This window comes from Sylvia atricapilla, chromosome 9 (assembly GCF_009819655.1).
Source record: "Sylvia atricapilla isolate bSylAtr1 chromosome 9, bSylAtr1.pri, whole genome shotgun sequence".
Lineage (NCBI taxonomy): Eukaryota > Metazoa > Chordata > Aves > Passeriformes > Sylviidae > Sylvia > Sylvia atricapilla.
In genome coordinates, this window is record NC_089148.1 from 4,490,525 (window position 1) to 4,512,344 (window position 21,820).

At 38.8% G+C, this 21,820-nt stretch overlaps 1 protein-coding gene across 1 annotated transcript in view; it reads right to left on the bottom strand.

The window, feature by feature from the left end:
- The window catches only part of CDC73 (cell division cycle 73), a 103,208-nt gene that overhangs the window by 63,296 nt on the left and 18,092 nt on the right, over positions 1-21,820 (bottom strand). Inside the window, exons 8-10 of the mRNA XM_066324634.1 lie at positions 19,678-19,776; positions 18,380-18,458; positions 7,750-7,814 (exon numbers count right to left, since the gene is read on the bottom strand). Coding sequence (XP_066180731.1) covers positions 7,750-7,814; positions 18,380-18,458; positions 19,678-19,776 — 243 coding nt within the window. The remainder of the gene's footprint in view (positions 1-7,749; positions 7,815-18,379; positions 18,459-19,677; positions 19,777-21,820) is intronic.

Sequence of the window (21,820 nt, forward strand, 5' to 3'; positions counted from 1 at the left end):
CCCAATGACATCACTTACAATCCATCCCCCTAAAGAGTAAGAACCAGGGCTCTTGCCTCAGCATTTCATCAACATCTGCCTCGAAAGCTCTGTAGGTTTAATGTGCTTTGAAAAGACTATCTTTGCCTTACATATTCTGATTGAAGAACTGAAGAACACCTGCCCATGCCACCCTGCTGTAATAACTGTGTAGCTGTGAACAAAATCTGCCACACTGAGATACCCTCTGGTACCACATGCTCCCAGCCAGGAAAAAAATCAACAGAAGGGGAAAAAAAATCTCAACAACAAAATAAACCCACAACTGCAAGAAAAAGGAAAGGAAGAGGACCTTTAAAAGCACAACACCAGAATAAAGTCCACATATTGAAACAACAGTCCTTATGTGTGTTCAAAGAGGGTAACAATATGGACTAAGCAGAGAATGTATAAAAATAATTATAAACAAATGGAGAATGTGCTCTGGCTTAACTAAGTAGTAGCAAATGACATGAGTGAGAGATAAACATGAGCCTGGGCTCTGAGGCAGTTCCTATGGATATTGCTAAGGTAACAAGCTATCCTACTTTCCAAGCTCAGAAGAAGGTATGACTGTGATACTAAGTTAGATATAAGCAAGTAGTCCAAGCAGAAAACTTGTTTCCACAAATAATGAATTCTACCTTACTCTATTACAAGTAAACAACTAAGTAGTGAAGTGCCACAGGGCCTAATCATAATGGTGTAATCTCAAAACTGACCAGAGAAGGAAATCTTGACTCGGATCTCACATCAGTTACATAAATTACTCAGATGATTAATAAATTCTTTCATTGTAATTTCGATTTAATAACTGTATTGTGAATGGCAAAATGTGCTAGAAACCTTCAAAACTTTGTTAAAACTCTGAGACAAGAGGATGGCTACCCATAACCTGCAGGAAAAAGAAGGTATGTTAAAGTGAATTATTTTTTGATCCCCCATCTAACACATGCTTATTTCGACTGGGTCTGCGAGACCTTTACACCACCTTCAATAGCTGTGAATAAATGACAACACTACATAACAGCAGAGCTGTTCTTCCCCCAGAACTGCCAGGTGAAGATGCAGCTGTTGTACATTCATTAGATGTTTGGAGATAATTTGTAGAGGGAAAGGTGTTGACTCAGTTGTTTAAAATAAGCTTTTGCAGTGCATGATGTCTGATTGTTCAGAAGTATTGCAGCAAAGGACAAAAACCTGTAGCTCAGGTTCAGCTGGTATCACTGAGCAGCACCCTATAAGACTTGGATGACACGCAAACCCAAAGACCTGTGAAACACAAATGAATCTAAGCAGAATCCTACACAGGACTGAAGTAAAGGTGGACATCCAACCCAAAGCAAACAAAAAGTGTCCTAGGCAGTTTTATTTGGGGCTATGTTTCCAAATGAGAGTGACTCCTGAAACATTCATCAAGGATCCCAGTCCTAGTGCACAGTGTGCATGGCAGATGAGTTTCCCAGGGGATACCCTTAGGGCTGGCAAATACACTCCTGCCATGCAGCTTTGGACTAAGACAGGTCTAGGTCATCTCAGAACTCGTACCAAGCATGTCTGAGGCTCTCAAACCTTTTTAAGTAAAGCTTCCTGGATATCTAAAACTCTAATTGAATGCATATTCAGAAATGCGTAGAGTTCTCATATTTGGCACTCCTCCATTCAAACCTGTCAAGGACCTGCCAGCCATGCCACCAACACCCTGAGCACTGCCACCGTTGAGTTTTCCACACAGCAATGACTCCAGGCACCCTCATTCAGGGCAAAGCTGCACAGCTCCAGGTCCTGCTCCCTCTTGTTCAGCAGCAAACTGGTGCCACACAGCAATGCCTAACTTCCTGAGGCATGACTGATTATACAACATCCCTGTCCTTACTTGAGTTTGCAGTTCTTAGCCTCAACATAAAACAGGCAGTTCTATTGTGTAACGCAGTACAACAGGCAGATATCTTGGCACAGATGTACACGATTTCCAATCCCAAAGAAAACAAGTGCACCATTGTTCAACCCAACACATTTTCTTGAAAGCAGCATTTGTATGTGGTTTTTCTTGGTCTATTTACACTATTTACACTAAAACTCTTTAAGGAAAGCAATTTAGTATTTGAAACACAACTGAGGCAATGAAATGCCAACCACTGAAACTGTTGTGCAGGTCTTAAATATAAAATACAGTAATAGCTCTTAGGAAACTCGGCTGCATTTTATTCACTCTCATTAGAGTAATACAGACACACAAAGCCTTCTTGTCTGCTACCCCAGAGCACTGTAATGCTGTTGGTAGACTGTTCTGGAGAAACATCCATTTCTCCAGCTAAAGGATTTTTTGAGTTCATGGTCATGTCCTGGCCCTTAACCTGAATGGACAAGGACCTCATGGGTATGTCTGAATTAGTCACAGGGAGTATTACTTATGGTAAAAAATAATCTACAAACCAAATAAAAACAAGTATCTACCTCAAGTGTCATCTGTGCAAAACATCTGCCCTCCATACAAATCTATATAACTTTACAATTCTACATTATTACTGTTTTCTTCAACTCCTCTTGCTGGTTAAAAACTGAGTAGGATTCACAGAGAATTCACTGAATGCTGCTGAGCCTGCAGGCAGGAGTGGGGGTGGAGGCAGGCTGGTGTTGCACTCACATTGGGAATAATGACCACCTTATGCACACGCTGCACAAAAATTATGTGGCACTTCAGAGCCTGTTTCAAACATTTCAAAGAGCCTGTTGTTCTGCTGACTTCTCCCCTCAATCCCACTGTCCTCCAACATTTTAATGAGATTAGGACATGATGCAGAAAACTGATGTGGATAAGTAAGTATCTCTCTTCCATCTCTAATATTAAAGATGTATTAAGTTTTTATTTCTTTTTAAAAGTACTATTGATCTGAACACTGAGAGACAATGTCCAACTTCACCATATGCTCCTAAACAGTCATTTTGAATTTTGGCACTGAATCACAAATTCCTCATGATCAATTATAGGATCCTGTGGATTTACCTACTCACACAGAAGCATATCAGTTTTCTTAAGTCTTTTATATAAAATACACACACACACCATGTTAACTGTTTCTGCCCCAACTGCTTCCTCTCCAATGGCTCAGTCTGTAAAGTGCCATCATTTAGTAATTCTGTTCATTTATACTACAAGCTATTCCTTTGAAAAAAAAAATTACAGAGATTATACCCAATTCAAAGGATTTTAAGGGCAGTAACAGTAACATCCTTTGATTAATTAATTCCCCAAATCTGATACTGACCAAAAAATGCTATTGACCTTAGGGGTGCTGAACCAGTCTCCAATTCTTCTGAAATTAGACCTGCTTGTACTGTGGTTTACACAGGGACTCCTTTTTAATTACTTGGCTTCTGTTAGGATTATGAAATGTATTTGTTGCAACTGAAATGTAATGCATTTACTTTAATTATTGATATGCTCATATGTTTACTCAGAGCACTTTTACCGAGGGATTGCTGTGAAGCCTGGCACTGTACAATGGTAAGAGGGATGATACTTTCGTCAGTTTGGAGGAAAAATATCACTCAACTCAGAAGCACTGAAAACTCACATAGAATTTCTTACTTACAGAGTTTGAATACACCACAGAAATTTGAATTTGTTCTAAGTTAAGTGCCTCCAGTGAAGTCCTCCCTAGCTAAACTGATCATCCAGGTGTAGCTCCAGGCTCTCTGGGAAGGCCATCAGCTCAATCCTACAAGAGCTCTTGCACTTGCCTGTTTAGAAGAGAAAGGAATGCCAACAGTGGCTCTGGCTGCTTATGAGTGCAGATGATCAGTGACACATTCCATTACTAGCAGCAAAAAACCAAAGACAAAGGAAGCTTCCAAGCTTTAGAAGCCCTGAGTGCTAAAAGAAACCCCAAGCTGAAAACAGGAAAGCTTTCCAGCAATTAGGAAAGACAAAAAAAAAAAAAAAAAAATTCTACAAGGGCCTACTGCAGTGCTATGCAGTTCTTGTTCATTTGAACACAAGTTTCCAGCAGCCTGAATCACAGCTCCTGACCAGCCAGGGCACTCAGAACTCAGAGGAAACCACCCTACAGAACTCCACAGCCTTTTATGCAGTTTCTTTCCTTCATATGAAAACCATGAGAACTCAAGGATAAAAGCACAAAGATGAGTAAACCCAGCATCACCATTACTATTATTGTAATGGATAAACAAATATCATTTGCAAGTGTACACAGTCAGCACAAAGCATGCCCTCAGCTTGGAAGAGTTTAGCTTGGAGCTGCCCACAGCCAACTTTATCAGGTACTCACATAACAAGCAGCTTCTTCCTATTCTGCCCTAGAGGTGCAGATAACCTAGTTCTGATTTTCACATCTTGAGCTACACTAACAGTTAAGTGATTCACATATCCTAGTTGCAGAAATGAATAGTCCAAAATCCAGTTTCATTGTATGTAAAAGACTCACCTTCTGGGCTTCCACCACATGACATTGGCCTCCAAGTTAACATTACTCTTTAGAAGTTAAAGCCCCAAACATGTCAAATTTACACAAGTAACAAAGAATGTCCAGAATATCAGCTTCAGATTCTCTCTCAGCATTACCTCACACCCCGTGTGGTACAGAAATACAAACATATTTCTCTTCCAGAGATTGCTCCACCTCAAATACCCAACTTTCCTAGGTAAAAACCAGAAGTTGTTCTGCTATACAGGGGATTATGCTTGGAAGTGAAGGCTGCAGGGAGACCCGCAGGTTTTGAAATGTCATGCTGAACAGTTTGCTATGTGAACTGCTGGGGAACCAGACAGCAAGAGATACCACTATCAGCTTACTTACTAATTTTCCACAATATCATCAATTCAGGCAAATAGAAGGTGCCACAGGTATTAAAAAAAAAAAAAAAAAAAAAAAAAAAAAAAAAACACCACGAGGAAAAAAAATTAAAAATCTTTCTGAGGAAAATGCCTTGCTACAAACAATTCCAGGTTCAGAATAATGAGATCATGCCTTCACAATAAAAATTCAATAAATAAGTCGGTTCTTCCTAAGAGATAGTGTGCCAATCAAGCAAAAACCCTGTTACAGGGAAGAACTGCCAGCAGCACAAGTTATTTTAGCTGACATTACTTCAGAAAAAGCCCACCATTCACCATCTGCTCTGGCACAGATTCTGAATGCTAAGAAAGTTTCCAACATCACTGATAAAAAGAAAGCAGTCAAGATGAAGAAGTTTTTGTTTTGCTGTTAAAAAGAACAAGCATCTAGGACAGCTCACATTTCAGCAAGAACAAACACAAAACAGAAGTTTTGCACATTTCATAAAAATCATTACAGAGAATTACAGTAAGGCAAGTGTAAGGAATACAACACAAAACAAAAAAACCTTTTACATATTTTGTATGAGAAACAGGTGGGCAATTCCAAACAATGGATCACTTTACACTGGAAGTAAGAACTGTAAGTTTTAAGGGAATCTGACCACGCTCCAAAAACACATTAATGGAAGCAAACACCACAGAAAAAACAGAGGAGCCATCATGTCAAGGAGAACAACGGCAAAAAAAAAAAAGCAGCTTTCAAACGTGAGCATCCATCTGGAAATCAGGGGTCTGAAGTTTGAAGAGAGCCTCTAACCAAGAGCTACCTAGCACTCTAATTCCTTTGAAGTGTTTGATGAGTTCCTACAGGGATTAAATCAAGACTATGAGGACAGCAGATGAAAACATGCAGGTGGGATGAATTCCAGTGCTATCCTCCATGTCCCTATGATTTAGCCAATGAGTATAATGTACTTTCCCCATTAAACACCTAGGGGAAAGCAACTACTTTCCCATTTCCTCCCTAGTTTTGTCCAGCATTAAAAAATATTAACAAACCACAAAAAACCTTGAGTAAAAGCAAAACATGAGACTTGCCAAGTGGCAGGAGATTAACTATTCTCCACAAAAATACGATCTGATGTTAAGGGTTAGAACTGTGTGGTCCATCACTATGACAAAGTTTAGACAAAAACAGATGAAGATAATTAACAGATTTATTTCTCTCGCATCTGAAACACAAAGCCAGGATGTCACTGCAATTTATGAATGGGCTAAATATTGAAGGCACCTTTTTAATAGTCTGGAAAATAAGGCTCCAAAAATCCCTCACCAGTTCTTTCTTAGGCAAAAGCTAAGTGACAGATGGAGTTTTAATATTTCTCATGACACCAGATGATGTTTTATGTGCAGTCATGCACTCTTAGTTATTTCAAAAAATTCTGGTCTATGTTAAAAAAACGTTTACTTGTAATTTAATATCTATTCTATTTTCTTCATAAATGCAAAAAAATCAACAAGGACAGTTTAATGACATCAAAACCCTAGGCAGTATGCTCAACACCTGAGGTAGGATTCATAGTACAAAAAACCTTAATTACTTTTATGACCTTAAAAAAACCATGTAATTTTTAGAGTTACTATACATCCCTTCACTTTTACAGATTTTACACTGATAAACTTAAAACATTTCAACATTTCTTCTTTACTATAATCTTGCTTTTCTGTTTCTTCTTTCTTTTTCCTGCTCACAGAGCAATTTAAACAGAATCTATTTACTAACCCATTTCAAATCACTACCCCTTGAAGCAGATATGATATCCCATAGAAACCTGGGTTTGGTGTAACAACACTTGAATTCCTCATAAAGCAGCCCAAAATTCATGCACAATTCGAGAACAAATCTTCAGACATAACAGCTTCTCTTTTTGCTTCATCCAATCAATTTCTGAATTCATCTAGAAATTACACTATTTACTGCTAAGTAGATGCTTTCCTTAAATATTCCTTTCCATTTTCTTTTACAATATCCTAAGTCAAGAGGAGTTGGGAATGAAAGATTTGGGAAAGGACTTTTATCAAACAAAAAAACCTTTGAACAGTTTTCAGAAATTTCTACGCAATTATGTTCAAATGAGAAGTGCAAACTAGAAGTAGTGTATGGGTTTAGGACAGTGTTTAGTGCTGTCTATTCATCACATTTACATAGGTATGCAGCTGGCAAAACCTTAATGAGGGCACTACAGCAGTTTTGTAGCATCTGTCATACTTACCAGCAGATCAAAACAGCGTTTATTTGAGAGCATTCAGCCCACTTCCACAAAAGTAGACAAAAGTAGGCCAAAGAAAGAAAAGGGAATCTGTTTGAGGGTCTCTCTCTCTCATCTGTGAATGCTTCAGTTCCCACTGACAGCATTGTACAGCCATACAATAGAAGTCCATCTCACCAGGCTAGAAAGCTTTAACAGTTACACTAAGGTCTAACTCTTTCACCAGCAAAAAAATGTATTTTATTAAATGCAGACTGGGAAGCAGAGCAACACTCCAAAACCTGGGTTTATCACTTTGGTTTTCTGAGTATAGTTTTATCACTTATTATTATAATCACTTACATCCTTTCCAGACACACCTAAGGTCAGCAAAAACCTGGGTATGTTAAATATAACACAAAAAAAGCTGCACCTCAAGAAGCCTTCCCAGCACACCTTTTTACTGCAGATAAACAAATTCCTAGGGCACAGACCTCTACAACATGCAGATCAAACAAAACACATTTTGTCTTCTCACAGACAAGAACTTTCACCAATTGTTACTCAGCCTACATGACCTTCCAGAGCCTAGGCAAGGAGGACAAGATAACTCCATCTTTAAACATATATTGTTTACAATCATGTCTATAAAACAAATTTAAGCAAAGACTTGGCACTCACTGTCACAGACTTCAGAGTCATCCCGTGGTAGGTGCCCATGGTGTCAATCTTGAAGCCTTCAGTTTCTGCAAAGAAGAAGAAGCCTTCTGTAAATCCACATGAGCACAGCAGTGTCATGTCAAAATGGACAACACTGGAGATCTCTCTGAAGTTATTTTGTCAAAGAACATATCTTGATGCTGTTGGTGGTGGTTTATGTTCTGTTCCCAGTACAAAACCTGGGTAGTCACTATGAAATCTGCTTTCTTTAGACAAAGGTCAGTTTGATATTGCTGCTTTCTGAAACCAGAGTAAGCTTTTCCTGCTACATGGAATAATTGAAAGCACTTCAGAGAAAGGCTATAAACCTAAATCTTGGTGACAATATGTGAGAGAGAATATCTTACAACTTGCATGCAGTCTCAGAAATTCTCCTCACTACAAGACTGAAAACCCATTCATATTCCCAGAATACATTATAATGCAACATATTCAACTTGTATTAATGGAAAAATATACCTAAGAACCCAATTTACATGCCAACTATAAAAGTGTGGCCATTATACTTGATAAATTCACTTCTGGAGTGCTGAAGAGCAACACTGTCATTGTCATATGGTACAGAGGCCAGAATCTGCATAAATAAACAATACCAGACTAAAGGTTATAAAAAGGGGCGTTCTCAAGGTGGGTTTTTTAATTAATTTTAATTAGATTGAATTTATGCTAAGTGCCAGAAGCCTGCAACTGCCCAATGACTAAACCTGCTGTCAGTAGCCCATTTGCTTTTGAATACTCCCTCCCTGTCCCCCTATTTTCAGCACTTTAAGATCAAAGAAAGCTACTGAATAGTGCCACCATGACTGGAAAGAAAAATCTTTTTCCTTCTGTAAGCTCCCTAGCCTCATGCATCTACAATGACCTGATCCCATCACCCAACCAACCAAATAATTCCTACCTAAAATGGCATGATAATCACCACTCAAAACATGATAAACAAGCATTTGTCTACATCTCAGCAACTTCTGGACTATTTCAGCTAGATTTGGTTAAAAGTAACTGATACTGTGCAGAAACAGCTACTTGGAAGAGGTATGTTTTTGTCATTTCTTACACTCCCTTCATTCTGTGCACCAGCACAAAATGATGATAGACAAAGAAATAAGGTAGAACCAAAGCATGGCTCCTATCCGAACCTAAAAAAAGTCCAAGAAAAATACTGAATTTTCAAAGCTGTTAGTGCTTCTTGCTCCCATCATGAGTAAATGAACTTAAACTGAAATCCAGACAACCTTGAATGCAATGCACATGCTCTGAGAAACATCTGTGGCTGCTCATTCTTTCTTCCTTAGATAAGGAAGATCATCAGGCACTCAAAGGAAATGCAGCCAATAAAAGTTTCCCAGATTTAAGAACTCTCCAGCGCCTATAAAAAGATACTGCAGAGTTTGGAACTTACCAGACTCCTCTCACCACAGAGACAGCTATCTACTTACTGAACAGTTTGGGGTTTCACCTCCTCCCCCTCACTCCCTCAATTATACCACCAGACCTGCCACCCACTATCAAGTCAAGATCCTCAGTGTCACTGACCATATTTTGTTTGACACTCACCTCAGTTCCAGCTCTTCTTCAGCTTCACTGCTCAAGGCCACCCCTCCCCTTCTCCCAGATTTAACATTTCTGAATTACAGACATAAAAAGAAACAAAGAAAGCAACCTAGCCTTCCTATATAAATTGATACTACCTCCCTGTATAAGCTGATAGGCCTTCCCATCTCTCCCCTTAACCCCAAACTGTAACTATCCCTTGAGACAAAAATATTTCCATGTAGAACATTCTCTCTCTGACTATACAGATCACAGATCATGTTAATGTTTCGGGTGGTGCCTGGAGCCTTGTAGAATGCCTGGTAGAACTCCTTAAGTGTAAGGGATGCTTTTGATGACTTGGAGTGACATAAATCAGAGGTGTCTAATCAAGGCTGACAGTTGTTTGCAAATTTTGGGACATCACCAGCAGAAGAACCTTTATCCTTTCCAGACTGACCTACTATGGGTTCCTCATGCCTGTGACACAGAGCATTTCCAACTATTTTGGTCAGAATTTCCTTCCAAAGAATACAGACACCCCACAGCAAGACCAGCACAGCACCATCCTCTGTTGTGCCTGGCCTGCTGTGGCTTCTTTCCTCTCAGCACAAACCCTGACTTTGTAATTAGTTCTCCACATTTGTTCCCTGTCTCCATCAGCATTGCAAAGGGAATAAAGGCCCCGAGAGCCAGCAGCACAGTTAGAAAGTAAATCAAAGGGGAGAGAGGCACCTGGCAGGGAACAAATCTCTGCTCAACTGCCACGGGTTTCATCTTTTGCAAAAGTCTTCCCAAGTCTCTCATAAAATGTGTCCTGGTTCATTTAATGAGCCACGAGAGCCACAAACCACAGCTCTGGCACTCATCAGCTTCCTGCTCCCAGCCTTCTCCTGACCCTTCTCTCCAGCAGGAGAAGTAAATAACTTGGATGAAGAGCTACTTGTTGCCTCAAGCAAACTCCAGTTTCCTGCCTGATGAATGCTCCCAGCAGCTACACAGGGGCCCTGGTACTATTTAGAAGCTATTCAGGTAGCAAAGAAAACAGTTCTGATAATTAGCAAATAATGGCACGGTAGCTTTCTGTACTAATTCAAACATAAGGCATGTTAAATGGTCAGTGTAGGTACCCAAAACATTCCTGCAAACAGTTACTGCAGCCTCTAGAAGAGCTTGTTATAAATGACTATTATAAAGTTGGCTTTTCGCAAGTTGTGTGCTATATGATTAATCACTTTGTGGTAAGGATAGAAGTTTTTATTTCTGCTGTTAGTAAAGAAAATTAGGCATAGTGGGAGTAGTGATAGAGTATGCTTAAACTGTCTGTTTGGCTGGGATAACATCCAGTGAACATGTAAAGAAGACTCTGCTATTGATACACCAGCTATCAGCATCTCCCATCTGAAGAAAGCATGGACCAAGGCCCGAGCTGGAGGTGATAATGAAGACACAGCCAAGAAACACACAGCTCTAAAAAGGCAAACCCAAGGAGGGGCCCTGCAAAACAGTCCCTGGAATATGGAAACTAGTTTATGGAAAAATATCAATATTCAACAGACTGATACAATAGAAAGGGTATTTAAAGAAAGCCTATAGCAATTTGTGGACTTGGCTAAATGCCAAGTCACTCGGCCAGCCGTACTTTGCTTTTTCCTTATCTCCTAATTGTCTTATCTTTTTATTAAAACCTATTTCTTAAAATCTACCAAAAAGTGAATCTCGTTTTTCACAAGCTACTGCAGGCCCCCTGCTCTCCTGTGTGCAGAGAAGAAATCACATCCCAAACTGCCCACCAGCTCTCCAATTTCCTGCCTCAAACTCTCAAGCAACTGGTGAATTCGAGTTAAGCATGTTCAGCTCCCAGAGGGCCACAGCAAACCCCCCTGAAGCAGAAACAGCGGTGACACATTTCTCAGAACACAGCTTTATCGATTCCATCCCCTCATCCACCCCGGGTGATATTGCACCTGGCAGCCAATCATTTCTCTAACAGAAATAAACGCTGCCAGAAGCAAGAGCCCTGCCCCTTACACGTCTGTACCATTTTATAAGGTCTCGATGTTGGAACACTTGGGGACATCCAGCAGCACCCTCAGCTCCACTCACTGCGCACAGCCTGGGTAAAGCAGGAAACAAACGTTTCCAGGTCACACACTCCACTGTTCCAGCTTCATCCCCACTTCAAAAATTGCTGAGGGTGTCAGCCGGGTTAATGCTGTAACAGATATTCAAGGACTGCTAGAAAGGCTAAGAAAGCAGAGGCACTTCTTCCAGATTATTCTCCAAGGCCGGCTGTGCCCTTCAGAGAGCTGCTCAGAAGCAGATCAGGGACACGAGAGGAACCGGGGGCCGCAGTAAAGAGCCGGGCCATGCCCTCAGCTCTGAGCCGCACGAAGGCTCGGCCACACCATGCAGCGACACAAAAACCTCTCCTCTGCCTCCCCGAGCAGCTCCAACCTGCGCTGCTCAGTCAGGCACCAGCGCTCAGATACAACGGTAACACTTGGCCAAGAACTCGTTTCTAACTCCAGCTTCAAAATCCCAGCTGCATTGGTGGTCATAGAAGCGGCTAAAATGACAAACCATCTACTAAGGAAAGGTTATTAAGAAAGAAGAGGCTCGTAAATAAAGGTACCATGATGGTAAGACTTTCGACCCTTGTTTTTAAGCTTGGAATTAAGATGCAGAATAACTATTAAGAACTTACTCGAGGGTCTTCAATACACTTGGAATTTTCAATATAATTACTACAAATTTAGGACACACATTTCCTTTAGGCAAAGAGTAGTCCATATTAAATGTTTCAATCACAGGACGAAAGAACGCAAGGAAAGAACAACAATAATTTTATCATGAAAAACGGTACTAGATCTTTTGTTTGCCAAATATAATCAATTTTAGAAATACCTCCATTGTTAAAAACACCGACATCGACAGATGCCTTACATCTTGAGAGATTAACCTAATAACTAGAAATGAATAAAAAACTCTAATGCTTCAAAAACATGACCTATCACCAGAGGGTGTTTTTCTTCTGCAGTCATTGTATGTATTACGGTCACAGATTCTCAGTTCCGTGACCCAAAGACTGGTAAAAGAACCATAAACATTTTCAGTGTGATTCATCACTGGTTACCTTTCTAGCATCCCCATGCATCAATCTGAGTGCCTTTTCCTATTTAAAATAATTTCACTTGGAAATTAAAATATGCACCCTAATGCATCAGCTTTTTGGACTGATTATATTCTCCATCAGCACTTGGGTGCATGTTCCATTTCTTTGCATATAAGTGTTAATGCTCAGAGTGCCTTCCACTTAAAGCCACTCTCCACATCCATCTAGGTCACTCTGCACTTAGATTCTGCACCTTCTGCAGCTCAAGTCATCCAATCCAGCTACAAACTTGAGCTCTGATACATTACACTAAAAGAATAAAAGCTTGAAAAAGACTCAAATTAACCTGAATTTCTGGGAAGAAGTCAAGGGAAATAAAAACAGAACAATGCAGCATGTCTCAGACACTGAAGAGCTCAAGTTAAAGACTTGGTTTGAATAGTGGATGAATAAGACTGAATAACCACTTCTTTTTTCAGCTGTATACTCTTCAAGGCCCAGATAGCAACACTCTGCAGACTGCCTGGAAATGATTCACTACCCCACTTAACAGCCCCAGTAATTTAATCCCTGACACCAAATGTCACTCTGCATGAGTTTACTGAGCACTCCTTTACAGTACCGTACACTAACGAGTAAATGTTTCACTCCTAAAGTTACAACCTACACTAATTACTTAACAAATTTTCTGTACAGTTCCTATATTCCAGCTCTGTAATAATCTTACCAGTAACTAACACCAACATCTTAAATTTCTCACAGTTAGAAACAATTTATGCATGTTTGCCAGTTCAGAAATGAATGTACAGTGCTGAAAGTTTATAACTAGTTGATCACACCAAGCCAGAAAATACAGATAGATCACATTCTTTTTCCAAATGTACATCTCTCTCTTGCACATATTCTTTGTTAGGGGGGAAAAAAATCATATAAATCTTAAAGCAAATGCAATAAATAAAAGTTTAACAGGTCAAACTAAGCCTGACCAGTAAAACTGGTCACCTTCAGAACCTTCAATCTCCTGCTACCAATTCTACTCTCCGTGTGTAAAAAGATATTACACAATTTAAAACAAAGCAACTTATAATGAGAAATGCTTTATAAAGAAACTTTCTTAACAACATATAGGAGAGAGAAGCAAAATGTTACATTTGAGTCACCTCAAATATAAGGACTTCACAGTCCTTTGTTCCCTGGGATTAGCACTTAGGACTGATTGAAAGCCAGACAAACTTCTGGAAAATGGCAGCTGTGTCTGAAAGCTATATAAAGTTATAAATAAAACATAAAATTACAGTATCAGGAAGTCAATAGCAAACTCTCCTGAAGGAAACACTTGAACACAGTCAAGAATATTCTTTTCACCATTCTGGGCTGAAATCACACAAGACTCTCTGATTTACATTAAACAGGACTGAATATTGCTGGAGGTTTTGGGGTTTTTTTGTTTTGTTTTGGGGGGAACAGTAACAATTGGCTTCTACTATTGGAAACTTTGAGAACAACAGGAACACTCCTGGAATAAGCCTCAAAGGCCTGACCTTGGAAACAGCACTTGGAAACCTGACTTTGCCATCCAAACTGAGAGATGCACTCAAGGGGTCACAAAAATGTTACATCTTCCAGACTACCATCCCAGCACTACTGTACACGCTGAAATTACAGAATAAACAAGCATGTGAAAGAGATCTTCTGAGTTAAAGCCACCCAAGAAAATGGGAGAAAAACAAGGTACAGCATACAACATATATATCAATAATGTGTATTTAAATATCAAACATTAAGCCACACAAGAGAGGACACAAAATAAGCTCCTAAAGTATCAAATGGCATTTGAGCACAGGATTTTCGAATCCTGAAAAAGATTTTAAAATTATGTTGCTCAAGAAGGCATGACAAACTGCAGTTTGAAAAAAATATCCCCAATTGTAGAGAGGCATATTAATAAAGTGTAAAAAAAAACCCAACTCAACCAAGTAATACAAAGGCAAGGAACAGGGCCACCAAGTTAAAAGCAGAGGAAATTTAGCACAGGATGGAGCTCTATGCTGTTGAAGAGAGCATACCATCACTAACTGCCAGCATGAAAGAAACCAAAGCAACAGGAAGGAAACGGCACCCAAGCAAAGTGTTTGCAAGCATTGCACCTCCTCACCTCAAAAACATCTGAGCAGTTGGGCAGGATGGGTGCACTGCCAAACAACGTGTTCTTCCACTTTCCACGTGGAAATATCTTCCTACTGCAAACATTCTAATGCATCACAGAACCTGAAGAATGCCAAAGGAAAGGTTTCTCTTTGCCTGACCAAAGATCTGCAGCAGCAGATCCCCTGCTAGACAAAAGGTGACCAAGTCCTACCCCAGGGCTGCTGAGCAGTTCCACTGACTGCAAGTGAACTCATTGTTTGCTCTTCAAGAACAGCACAATTACCATCCTCTCACACTGACTATTAAACCACTCTAGCAGCAAAGCCTGTCCCATCTGGTATGAAAATTTGAAGTTAGTCTACCAGAGAGGCATCCTGATACACCAGGCATCAGAAATAATGATCCATCACGAGAAGCAGAGAAATTTGGCCGCAACTCAACAGTTTACTTAATGCATGTTAAAATTCCTAAATTTACTCCCTTAGCTCTACAAGCTCTGAATTTCTTATGCTAAGGACAAGAAAGCTAATGGAAAAATTCTGTACTAAAGCGCACAAATATTCAACAAAGAACAGTTCACCTCTTAGCTGCCTAAACTTTAAATACTGTAGTATCATCCAAAACTGAATATAGGCAATACACCACAATCCTGCTGCAGCTAGAAGAGGACTACTGTGAACCCTTCCTAGGATTTCAATACCTCTGAAGAAAGAGCAAATAGGTGAGACACAAAGAAAAAAGCCTGGAGACATTGCCTTTTGTCTTGGTTTCAATCTTTAGCCAAAGCCATCACTGCACCCACGGCTACAAGCATCACACCATCCTGCCTTCCACAACTGGCACCCAACCACAGGCAGTTGCAGAGGACAAGGTGTGCAATCCTTCAGAATGGCAGAAATCTGTAGTTTATTTCTTTATGGTAGGTGTTATCCATCATTACTAAATAAATGTGGATACAATGGTATGAAGACTGCAAGTTATTACCCTTTGAATTTAATTATCTTTCTTTTCCTTCAGAATTCTTTGCCAAAAGTCCCAATACTTCAGCCTTTCCATAAACACACGTAGTTCCAAGTTCTTACTAGACTTATTGTAAAAAAACAGAGTTTAGTGAGAAAAAAAAAAAAAAAAAAAAAAAAAAGCTTTATTTTATTTTTATTGATGACTATTTCTGTTTGGAGTCTCACTTCTACACTGAATATTTGGGAGCCACAGTTTCATTTTGAGGGCAACTACATTAAAAATCTCCTAAGGAATGGGTTCACTTGTGACAGAGCTGCAAGAGATGTGCACTGTTCAGTTTTAAGCAAATGACATTATCAGTGGATTAATGCCTAATTATGATAGGAAAACCACCTGTACTCAGAGTTCCAGTCAGACTACAATTTAAGAGTTAATAGTTTTACAATAGAATACCCTAGAAGTAAATGAGATCTTTGCTATATTCTGGAGTTAATTTGAAGCCAAAGAAGATTCCCAAATATCTCTAGGTCCTATCCTAAAAAAACCAGATGCTAATTACTAATTCTGTGTAACTTGCATGTGATGTACCAATACCTTTCATAAGTCAATCTCGTGTTTAAAATACCTTTTTTCTAACACTTCATTTTTATTTCCAGTGCTAGCCTACACTTAGCTAACTTGGTATTCTTAACCTATGTATTTCTTTAAATATACCTAGAAACCTGAAATACAAAATTAACTTTGTGTCACTACACCAAATATAAGTCACCAGAAAGTTAAGGCAGATAAACACACTCTAGAATGGAGTGTGACAGTGAGTCAGGCAGGTAGAATATGAACCCATCACAAAGGAATCTTTCAACTGGAACAATTGCTGCAGTCCAGTCAATCCCATTTCAGCACCAAGAGAAAACCCCAACACCACATTCTCAGAATCACACAACACTGAAATGGAATTCTCACCATTGCTAATTACAGACAATCTTTTTTTCCCTGCCAGTCATCTGATCTTATCATAATAAAGTTTCTACATTAAGTTCACACTCATGAGCTGCTCCACAAACTCTTCAGGGTTCTTCTTTCCTGCCATGCAAAACTTGTTACTTCCTGTTCCCTTCTAAACCACGCACATGTGATAAAAGCAAAAAATCCACCCATCTGTTGAGGACAGATGTTGTCTGCAGGGTTCCTGACCAGAACCAACCATTTGGCATCTAGGAGGACTCAGAGCATCCCTGTACCTGAGCTTCTGGTTGTAAAAGAGTCCACAATGAAGTACAGGCTTTGGTGCATTTGAACTGTTATACCTGACCACTAATTTCTTGCTCTGCCTTTTTTTATTTCCATCCAGTTTAGACATTTACTACTTTTAAATCTTAAAAGGAAATGGTATTAAAAGGAAAACTACTTGGCAGACAGATGAGTTTTGAAGGTTTAAGATATTAACAGAAGGAAACCGAGTAAGGACTAGTAAAGATATTTGTGGAGGGGTTGGTTTAGCTTTGTATTTTTTGTTCCTTTCTTTCCCAAATTGCCTTGGCTTTTCTTGTAACAATTCATTCTTCACAGAAGCTACTTTAGATTATTTTTCAGTGCTGAAAAAACTATGAAACATCCTGCTTTGGCTTTTTCCTCCATCCCACCATGCAACTGACAATGAGCAGTAGTAAATCAAACTGCTGCACTGAGAATGAAGTACATTGAGGCCAACAGGGATAGACTTCAAGAGGATATAATACAATATCTGACCAAACTTCCCATAGGAGGTTTCATACACAAACATTCCCATAAGTATAAACAATGTATTCACATGTAGATGCATCATTACAAAACTTTTTTTTTTTTTAAATCATTTCAGAGATGAGTTGACTACAGTTTCCCTGAACAAAAAATGTTAATAATTTGGACAAAGCCAAATATCCTAAATAATGCAAGTTCAATTGTTCACTTAAAATTTAAAATAGCATTTAGCAGCATGTAAGTCCTTGAAGCCAGAATAGAAAGCAGTTAAAAACATTAAGCCCTTAAAAACACGGAAAGTTCCATTAAAGAGGAGAATTATTTTGTTTGAGAACTAGGAGGAAGAGGCAATTCAGAAGTGTAACAAAATTTGCATGACCTTCTGCAAGAAGCCCAAAACCATCCAAGCACAACAAACACAAGATTGCAAAATAAAACCACAGCAAAACACTAAAGTGAAGTAACTGAACTTGTACTAAAAACCAGATTAAAAAAAGCAATGGCGACAGCAGAAAATTTACATTAGAAAGACAAATCATTACTCAAGTTCACTGTTCCCCATGTTTTAAAACTGGTGAGAATTCTTCAGCACTGTAGTGTTTTCATCTCCTCTCCAGAGGGGCATTTGTGTTTTGCACAAATGTTTTGCACAAACTGCTGTTCCCAGTTTGTTTTTTAATTTAAATAGACACAACTAGATAATATTAATTTGAAAGTACTGGAGGCTTTTAGAGTAACTGTGATTATTTGAAGATAAGGAATCTATTACATGTTATGCACTTGACATTTATCCTTGTACTTGTGCTTTTTTATTAATTGCATAGGACCCTCCCCAAACAATTTTTCCCCCCAAGAAGTTCTGGTTTTAAGCTTTCAGTTTGCTTCCTAAGAGGTAGAAATCATTTCTAGGAAATAATACTTTTGGATTTTATTACTCGGAAAGCTATCTTTAGGCATAGTTACGGTACTTTTTTTGTCTTTTCACAGGTTTGTGAAATAATAGCAGAGAAAATCCCCTAATATGAACCTCATGACTTCTCAGTTTGGGTTCTCAATTTTTTTTTCCTTTTGAAAAAAGCATCACAATCAACTTACCCTCTTTGCCTTTAAATCTTTCCTGATCATATCTGTTGTAGGCAGCTGGAATAGGTTGCTTATTTCGTAAAGTGGGATCCTAAAAGAGGTAAAATAACACTTGTAAAACATACTAAAAGGTATTTGATGGTTTTTGAATTTCATACTCAAGAGCATAAAACCAGTTCATTTTCATAGGAGTTTCACTGCATTTGAAAACTTCTGATGTTTCCATTCAATATCCACTTACAGTCTTACAGAAACAGAGTTTAGTACTGAATGCAAAGAGAACAACCTGAAGCAAAACTAAAATAACAGTAATATACTACATTTCTAAAATATCTACTGAGTTTTTGTTATACTTAAAAAATTAGTAAGGCAAAAAACATCAACTAACAATTAATGATTAAGCCTTTGGCCACACAAAATTTCCCTTATCAGCCTGATTAAGATAAAATTTTGCTAAATAAAATTAAAAAAAAAAAAAATTAGGAAAAAAGGCATTCTGGGATAAAAGTTTTTAAAAAGCACCAATCTAGAGGTACACTCAATACCAATTCAATCCTTTATGTGAATGGCTTAGTTATGTATTCACACCTATTCTGAGTGGGACATCTGAATAATGCCATGCACAATTTAAGAAATCCAACATAAATCAAATATTTACATGTTGGAATTCATCTTGCTATTTAAATTCAGTTCTTTGTTAAATGCAGTAGCAGCAAAAACAAAACAGAGCATGATTAAACAGCTTTTAAAGCAGACTACCACCATGCTCAAAGATATATTAGGTTTAATAGAACACAGTAGTAAACACCACAATTCTAATTCTAATTCACAATTCTAAATCCTGTCTAATACCTAGATAGAAGTAAACAATACAGCTCTAAGTCTGTCCTGCTTTATTACAGGCAAAAGAAAGCTGGTTCGAGCTGTTCCCACTCATGAGTCATGTTCCAGATTCTTAAACATTTGCTACCCTATCTGTCAGAAAAGCAGCAAAACATTTCATTTGAAATGGCAGCACTCTCATCAAATACATTTTTTGCAAATAGATGCAGCATGTGGCTAATGCTTGATAGATGAAGAAGCTGGCACTGGCAGATTAATCTCACAGTAACAAGAGCATATTGAACTAATTAAACTAATATATTCAACTCTTCAAATACCAATAAATGCAACTTAAGTGAAAGAATAGCTGTGAAGGTATGCTTGAAAAATGTGCATTTTTTGGAAGTGGACCAAAACCAATTGTGTTTGCAGTACTGAGGAGACCCTGTGCTCTGACTGCTGGTGTCCCAGCCCAACGCTGCTCTTACCGTCGGCGCCGTGTTTGGGGCAGGTCTTTGCTCGGGTGCTCGGCCTTCTTCTCTGGCTTTCACTGATTGAAGAATTGCAAAAATATTCTTGGCAAAGTTCTGAAAAAGATATCAGGTACTGTGAGCTTTAGTGACCATCTGCATTTCACATACCAACCATCCAGGTAGAAGACATCATTTGGTTAACTTACATTTCACCAAAAAGCAAAACTGGTGCACCCATTTTCTAAATAGCTGATTTCTGATCCCTTTTCTGTGACAGGACCCAAACATGAACAGGATTTTAAGGCATCACTGCTACCCCCTATTCTTTAAGGCCCACACCTGCTAAATCCAACTGGCTTCATTACACCACAAGGTAACCCAAACTCCTCTCAAAGCACTTGTAACCTATATGCTACAGAGTTAAGTGTACACAACGTCTCTTACTAATGTCAGTTTTCAGTAATGGTTCATCAGTTAAAGAAACCTTTTATCAGTTCGGGAAAACAGGGGGGTTTTTTTACTGGTTCAGAATAACAAAATATTCACAAAATGCTTACACTGTTCCAGAGTATTGTGTATTAACACTGAAGTGGTATGAACACCACTGGGATCATGAAACAAACACATGAATTACAAAACAAAGACTTCTGGGGTGAATTTTGTAGAAATCACTTCAGAGAGTTGTACTGTAAAGCTTCCCTAAGCCTGCTCACTTGACCTCAGTGAACATCTTGTCAATCCACTACAAGCCTCTAAGGGCAGGAATTGGAAGACCACTTATAAAGGCAAAGCCATCCCCTGAGCAAACCCAGTTCTTTTGACAAAGTCTGAAAGAACTCACACAAAACTGTGTTTTAAAGTTTTAAATTTAAAGTTCTTTTCAGTCAGAAAAAACCCGGGGAAAAAAAACCTTTCAAGAGCTGCAAGCCATGCACGTATCAATTACAGGAGGACACTCAAAGTCTACACTACAGGCTTTTTTTACTGCAAATTCAGATTTCTCCCAAACTCTGGCCTGGGCATCACATCAGTCACAATTCTTGTCACTGCTGTGTTTTATCACACACTGTCTCTAGTAAACACAGCTACTCCATCTTCTGAAACTCACAAGGAGGAAGTAACTAACAACAGGAGCAATGTTTTAAAAGTGAATGTCCATGCAAGAAGCCAAATTTTCCAGTCACAAGGAAGTTACAACCAATACTCACATCCATATTTTACTCATAAAACCTACAGTTAACAGTCTTAAAGGCAGACTGGACTTCAATTGATGAATTTTTCAAAGACCTTTAAACATATGGGATTTTAATAACCTTAAATTGCACATCCTGGACCAAACTCAGGTAAAAAAAATCCCAGAAGATTCTTTCTCCCATCTGCTAAAAACAAGCCACTAATAAGCACAGAATTAGGAGTGTTCTGGCTGATATCTTTTTTCCACTGCATGAAAATGCAAGACCCCCAGGGCCACAACTAATGGCTGTTTGGAAGGGGAGAAAGCCAGCAGTGATTTAACAAGCACTCAAACTAACATCATCTTCTTGCTGGTCACTGGCTTGGTCAGGGATAAGGGATTATATTAGTGTGACAGAAAAATGATTGAGGAGGAAGTCCATTGCATATACCAACTGATTTGTAAAGCCCTGCAGAGTTAAAGACTGCTAAATTCTCATTGTTCATCCCTTCAGAGATCAGAATATGAATATCCATTAGCTTCTGTCCTAGATTTAGTTCAACTTAATAATCAAGTGCAACATTTTTACTACCAAAAACTTCTTATCTGGGGGACAGAGCAGAAAAGAAGAGGGGAAAAAAACCCAAACATCAAAATATTTGTTTCTTCACAGATGCTCAATCCCTTGCCAACACAGTGACTAACACACACCAAATCAAGTTACTATCACTGGTGCTAACTTAATGCCAGGATGTTTGTGGAGAAATCCCAGGGCCGGTCAAATCAGACTGCTCTGATGAGGAAGGCTTAATGAGGACACATCACTAACTAAACTTCTTTTGTGATAAAAATACTTCCATCACAATATATCACAGTTTATTCTAAAAAATTGCAGTCTTTCTTTTCTCACCATAACCTTAATTCTCATTAACAATGATTCCTAGTCACTACAGCAGCTTTATCATGCTAGCAAAAATAAATAAA